A 7034-nucleotide genomic window follows, 5' to 3' on the forward strand; every position below is an offset into this window, starting at 1 on the left:
TCAGCTCTATTGCAACCAGCACGATATCTCTTTCATCCACTCCACTCCACTCACGTCCATCTTCGTCTACCATCATTCGACACTACCAAAGAGTCGGCTATGGAATTTTATAATAAGAATCAACTAATATTTTTTTGATATAAAGACATAATAAAATTCTGAGAATTATACTATAAAATATGAATAATCTTTTTCTTTGGCAAAAAACACGAGCCCGGTTATGGCCAACCCAAGGGTTGTACCTTAGACCAATCCAGATGTGCCCTAGACGCCACCTAGGGGGTTTTATATATTAACTGAAGTGTTCATAAGTGTTTATATGCCTGGAGTGAGCGTAAATGTCCCAATTACACCCGGACCCTACTCGGCCATGCTGATGATGCAAAAAAGAAAAAGATACAAAGGTGATACATGTGCAGCTCCCGAAGAATGCCATGGAGGTGTCCCTCAGAGGTGGTGATGCATGGAGTATAACTGGTCCTTGTGCCATCATTATATATCATCATGGAGGTACGCAGAGGGTAAAACAATTGGGCAAGAGGTCACACACTCTTGCCTCTAGTTATCCATGCAATATACCACATGCGAGGGCCAGCATTTGATAGGATGCGACACATGCAGAGAGTGGCAAGTCGAGGCTCTCAACGCGATGGCAACCGAGAGCCTCCTAAGGAAGGTCCTACCAAGTGATGTATAGGAAGAGGTTATGAGAGCATACCACATAGTTGGCAAGGGCATCCCTATGTGGTTCCCCTCATGCAACTGATGATGAATGCTGGTCAAGTGTGGGCGACGTCGCATGATGTCTTGCCAGGATCTCTAGAGATGCCGCTAGGAGCATGAAACTGCACGGAGCATGTTGATCAACAACTGTGAGTCTGCTTCTAGGATGATATTGTGAAGGTTTCACTCCTTCTAGAGGAGCAAGCCATCACATATCAGTTTGTAGCCCATAGAAAGATGAGAAAGCAAGTCCTTGTGTGGTCTTGTAGGTTACCACCTCCACATGCTGCGCCTGCACCATCCACATTGAGCTTTAGAAAGCCTATTGGCCTTGGGTGCCAATGGACAAGTTGCAGCCGAGTGGTGATGGAAATCAAAGACATTAAAATTCCCTAGGTGTGAAGTATATTGCATGTGAGTGTGGGCATCGGGCAATGGGCGGTACAAAATGGTGCATTCTCCATAGCTATTGCCAGATGCGTTGCATGACGTCTAGTGCTCTCATGGTAGACCTTGCAAAATAAGAATAATTTCCTTAAATTAGGTTAAATTGGATTAATATTTTCTTAAATTCATAAAATTAATTTAATTTTATTTTAACTAGTTTTATTTCCTTAAATTAATATTAAAATTCTAAAAAAATGGAAATCAAAGATAAAAATTCACCTATTCAATACTTGCTCTTTGTGGATTCGACCCTTACTCGCTCTATGCTTGAAAGGAAATTATAAATATTGATGTACAAACCAGAAACCTTAAACAATGTATTTAACCCTAATTTCTGGTTCATCAACTAGCCCTTCCTAGTATCAGAAAAAATATAACATTCTACATGGTTAACTAAGTTGAAACCAAAAATAAAAGGATAATAACAAGGACTTAGCTAGGGACCAAGAAAGTGGTTGTAATAATTTAGAGCATCTTATTTGAAGGATTCAAAGGCTACTTGCCTGAAGTTCATAGATTGCCTCAAGTTTATAATTCTATTAGAAGGGGGAAGATGGAGAACTAGACAAGGTGGTCCCGTGCTTGGTATGAACCAACGAGGCAACATAATAGATAATCATTTTTATAATAAAACATGAACCATTTAGAAAAAATAATCTGCAAATATAAATAGATCTAGAATAATATAGTAAAATTTTCAAGTATTAAGACTAGGATCATATTAAGTATTTAGATCCAAAATATAAATATGTGTAGCCCTCAATGGAAGAGTATTATTACCTGGACAATACTACTCATAACAACAACTTAGATAGTAAAAAAATGTTTCAGTATCTTTATTTGTCACTCAATGTGGTCTTTCTTATTGAACATTAGTTATAGCATAATTATCATTAATTTGAGTTGTTTGTTTTACCATTAAAATGATCAGACTTGCATTTTACCAGATTTAAAATGATTTACTTTTAATAGCGGTATATTATTTCTTGTTATTGTTTGGGAATTTTAAGACATCAAATTATTAAAGAGAATAATTTTATAATTTTGCATATATTTGAAATTTATTTTATAATTTTGTGGCTCTAAGTACATTTAATCATGAACTGATCCTGATACACTTATTATCAAAATCAAATTTTCTCTGATTGAAGAAAATTATTAGCTTCCCAAAATATTACAATTATGCACCATTATGTACCAATCATGGACAACCTTTATCAATTTTTGGTGTGCAGGATCACGTTTGTGGTGTTCCAGGGATTAAAAAATCAATAAATATGTTGATATATGTACTTTATTTTCCACATAGGGAGACCTGTATGGGCACAATTGGATAAAAGAAAAGACACAAAATTTCAGGCCATCATGGGATATACGTAAAACATGAAAAGCAGATTGATGAATATTTGAAATATCACCACCAATCATTGGCTTTAATTTTAGAGAAGTTGAGGATACACTCTTCACTGATGGGACGTGCATCAGAAGCCGATTGGTGCAATCTTAAAAATACAGAGATCAGGGTGGAATAGTCAACAAATTGGAGGATTTGGCTGGAATGCTTATGATTAGTCATGGAGGAGAGAGGATGATCAAGGGTCAGAAATGATTCAACTTGTGGGCATGATACCTGACGGTCTAGAGCAAATTTTGAGCTCACTTTTTACAGATGTACTATCTATATCTTTGCTTCCCATCCATAGACGGTCCATGATGTTTTAAAACCTATTTTTAATTTTCTCTGACATTGGTAGGCCTAGTGAAGGAAAGTGAGTTTAAGATCCATCATATTTGTTGGTACAAATAGTTGGTTAAAGTTTGAAAATAAAAATTAGAGAGGCTCATCCTGCAGCAGAAAATTGAAATGATCTTTGTGTAATAAACAGATCAAAGTGATTAGTTGCACTTTTATTTTCATCTTCTTCCTAATGTGCCCCTTTCATTAGATACATCCGTCTTCTCCATCTAAAATGATTTAATCCATCTCATCCAAGTATGTTTCATTGCAGCACACTTTCTATCATTCATCCACCTATGCCATGGGATTCCTTTGATATACCTTATGACACATTTAGATACATATTTTTATATTCACCTTTTCATCTCCCCATCATTTCTATACTCTATTCTATATCTCTAACATAACCTATCTCTATATCCATGTCCCTCCATCCTTCCACATTTCATACATATATTCATTATCTATTTCTATTTAGTCTTTGATCATTTCAACATCACTCATCATTCTCTGTGTTCCTAATCTTAATAAAATTGTCTCATACCCTAATCACATATAAAGAGAGATTCGTTCCCTAACCTATGCTCCCCATGGGGAATACCTTTCATCATTTCTGTCTAATCATATTTCTAAGATTCAGGGTTCTAAGTTAATATTATTCTTTAAGGGAATTATCGATGGATTAAAAACCCTAAAATGAATTCACCACTTTCTCAATTGATTTTTGTAGCAGTTAAAACATTCCTTCATTAATTCTTATGCACAAATGTTAAAATTCGAAATATATAATTCTGTACATATTATGATTGGCAAAGGTAGAAAAAATTTGACATTTCTGAATGATGCATTCAATTCACTTCCTAATCTCTGTTATAATGAAGATGAGGATACAATCTCAAAAGTTATTGCTTTGAGCAATAATTCTATATGTTATTCATCTTTATGGAAAAGAAAGTATTCCCTGAATCATTGATAAAATATATTCTCACTAAAAATGAGCCAGCATCTCGATGTAGCTGAGCAGAATTATTGGGTTTTTTCAGGTAAATACGTCTTGGAGGAGAAGGTTTTGAAACTCTCTGTACTTTCTCGCTACTAAGACTTCACCATATGGTATTCATGTAAGACTGAGGGAATAACTTTGACAACACGATGTGCTTTGACTTCATTATCAACGAGAAGATAGCAAAGCAAGGAATATGCAGCATGCCAACGACGAAATACCTGAAAATCCAAAACATGGAATTAAAGTGTTGAAGATTGCCACAAAGATATCCAAAACTTGCAAAAAATAATAGTAAAGAGCCCCAATTTTCTAACAGGCATCTAAATATCATAAACGTATAAAGAGATAAAAATAGTCCTACAGAATGAAATAATTATAGAGTGACAGAATTTTAAAGATAGAAAAGTAGCTGAATAATGAAGTCAAAAGTAATTTTAAAGTTGAAATGTCATAGATATATGAAGTGGCTGATCAAGAAAAGAACAGGGGCAATTATTCTTACCACATCGGGGATAAAGGAGAAGTCAAGTCCAAAAAAGGATAAGGCCACCTGCGACCATAATGTGAGATATAAATCCAAAAAAATCATAAACAGTTGTGGTTTTGCTTGGGAACTAACCAGATTGTGACGGAAGCATGTAAAATCCATTGAAATATGATGTATGTTACACTCCATAAAATGAAGTAAGAAATTCGAAACCAGGGGAATTTCTATGGACCAAGAGAAAAAGGGTTAAGGAGCCAAGCTTCTATTGCTACCACAGGGACTTCTGTAAATTAGCATATCCAAGAAGAACGTACCAAAGAGTTAAGAGCTGCCTCTCCGAGAACAAAAATAGCGTTGACTGAGTGCGTCCCAATCACAATCTTTCAGAAACCATAATTAACAAAACAGGGAAATGTGAGTTTTTAATCAAAATTTGTAAAGAATCTTAAATTTTCCTATAGAGAAGGGTGTTTCAGAATACTAACAAAATCAAAACTATAATCTTCGGTGACCAGAAATGGGACTATGACAAGCCAAAAAACAAGGTCGGTGAGCATCACAGCTCCTGCATTCATCTGTAGATATTAAAATAGTCAGACCGAAGAGTGACAAAGATTTGGAAAGCAAAGCAGATGGACAGCGTAGAAGTGGAAGTAGCTCCGCATCATAACGAAGAACATAAAGCATCTATACTTTCATGCGGATAAGATGCTAAGAAACCTACTCATACATGATCCTTCTGACAAATCAATACAAAGTCCTAAATCTTTCACACAATATCTATGATGACTTCCAGAAGGGTAGCTGACATGCTCATCCTCCCAATATTCAAACTTTATAGCCCACAAAAGTGTTCTCCTAGTACTCACAAATAAAATAAAAACACTTGGTTTTGATGGATAAAACAATAGTTAAAGAGGAAAGGAGGCCAATCAAGTAGAATTCATTGCATGCATCCCATGAATTCCCAAACTAAAAGGCGACAACAGGAATACCTGGAAAATTATTTGGAGTGCGTACCCCCAAAATCCAGCAATTCGATGAAACCCACGTTTATCAGAATGTCTTGTAATATTTCCTGCCTCCACCCTTGTGCTACTTGATCTGTCATTATCAACATTCCTTAACAGGCCACAGCAACCGTAAATGGACAGTAGAGATCCAATCTGCATGCAAATTCACAGTAATGTGATGAACTTTCCACTTTAGGCTTTAGAGTTACACAAAACCATCCGATTAATAGATAAACTGGAGTTCATAGTAATGATTTCTTACCCCAAAATAAACAGTGACTGATAGAAATGTCCACCTTTCCAAGACAGCACCACAAATAAAGGTTAGATTCGTCATTTCCTTTCAACATATGAAGTTGGAACGAAGAAAAATAAAATGAATTATGAAAATCAAGCGCAACCCATCAATCCATGGTAGATAAACATGCCAAGGTAACACAAGTCATGAAAATTCAAGCAGCAAGAATTAGTCTTCGAAATGTTGATCCCCGTGAATTGACATCGTACACGTACTGGGTATAGTAGCAGAACATCAGGCTACCCTTGAAAGACACGGTGATGATGAGCAGTGTCAGAAGAAGAAAGAAGGCCAGTGCCCGATAGATTAATAGCCAAGCAGGATGAATTTCCTTGAGACAGGGCTTCCATGTTTCGTCTTTAAGTGAAACACTCGCGGCCTTTTCTCTGGCTTCCTCTCCGCTCTCCTCCGTTGATGTTGATCCTTCGTACCAATGTATTAAAATCCCTGCCATGGTCGCAGCCGAGATGATCCAGATGGAGCAGAGCAAGACTCTCCGATTCAACCAGTACTCTGTCGTGTTCGTCTTGAAAGATATTGCCGGCTGCCAAGAGTGCTCCGAGTATCCTACAGAAAAATGCATGGCGATAATCATTATCGTCATCATACACTTCATCACCATTTCTTCTTCTTCTTCTTCTTCTTCTTCTTCTTCTTCTTCTTCTTCTCTGTGCTATGTAGAAGCAGGTGAGAGCCTTGGCCTTATATCTGTATCGCCATTAATGTAGAAAGCAAATTGAGAACGAAGGAGAGCCTTTGATGCCGGCTTAAACTTCGGAAGACTTTGCACGACTGCAACCCTACCAAACCGACAGGAACAAATCTCTCGAAATTCTCCTAGATATTCTGGGCAATTGGTTTTTATAGTCACTAAGAACATGAGTAGATTATGCAGAACAGACATCAGAAGAAATAAGAGAAACCCGCGCTCAGACGGCCTTGCCATTGCTGGGAAGAAGAATAATGAGGCGGATCCTGCGACGTGACCCGAACATGCACGGTAATATCGTGTCGGGAACATGCGGAAACGTCCGAAGACTATGATCAGAGTAGGCCTATATAGAGTTTCTTCCCATGGAGAGTAGCGTAGGGCTGAAACCGTAGGTGGGGCATCCCGGGCATAGCTCCTGATTGCGACCGACGAGCACGTCATCTCTCTCTCTCTCTCTCTCTCTCTCTCTCTCTCTCTCTCTCTCTCTCTCTCTCTCTCTCTCTCTCTCACTCACTCACCCACTCACTCTACCTTCCTCTGCCTTTCTCTGTTTCTGTCTCTCTCATTTATCTATCTATATCTCTCTATTGGCTCGTGAAATCAAAATTAG

General features: G+C 37.4%; 1 protein-coding gene across 2 annotated transcripts; it reads right to left on the bottom strand.

Annotated features, from left to right (window-relative positions):
• Nucleotides 1–3929: 3929 nt before the first annotated feature.
• On the bottom strand, nt 3930–6425 carry LOC144709611 (uncharacterized). Of its 2 annotated transcripts, XM_078583183.1 has the most exons (8): nt 5928–6425; nt 5677–5710; nt 5397–5567; nt 4887–4976; nt 4716–4781; nt 4534–4625; nt 4417–4464; nt 3930–4132 (listed from the first exon to the last, which is right to left on the bottom strand). In XM_078583183.1, exons 1-8 carry the CDS (start codon nt 6332–6334, stop codon nt 4012–4014), a joined length of 1029 nt encoding a protein of 342 aa, XP_078439309.1. In that variant the 5' UTR covers nt 6335–6425; the 3' UTR covers nt 3930–4011. The 2 variants fall into 2 exon arrangements, with proteins under 2 accessions (XP_078439309.1, XP_078439310.1); XM_078583184.1 differs by lacking the exon at nt 4534–4625.
• Between the last annotated feature and the right edge of the window lie 609 nt (nt 6426–7034).

The sequence above is a fragment of the Wolffia australiana genome, chromosome 11, assembly GCF_029677425.1.
Source record: "Wolffia australiana isolate 7733 chromosome 11, ASM2967742v1".
Classification (NCBI taxonomy): Eukaryota; Viridiplantae; Streptophyta; class Magnoliopsida; order Alismatales; family Araceae; genus Wolffia; species Wolffia australiana.

Bases quoted from the DNA above. Each gene is read 5' to 3' on its own strand.
- LOC144709611 (XM_078583183.1), bottom strand. From the start codon at position 6,334: ATGGTGATGAAGTGTATGATGACGATAATGATTATCGCCATGCATTTT. The intron at 4,782-4,886 runs GTTAGTATTCTG...GGTTTCTGAAAG, and splicing joins AAGATTATAGTTTTGATTTT to ATTGTGATTGGGACGCACTC. The intron at 4,133-4,416 runs GTAAGAATAATT...TTGGATTTTCAG, and splicing joins TCTCCTTTATCCCCGATGTG to GTATTTCGTCGTTGGCATGC.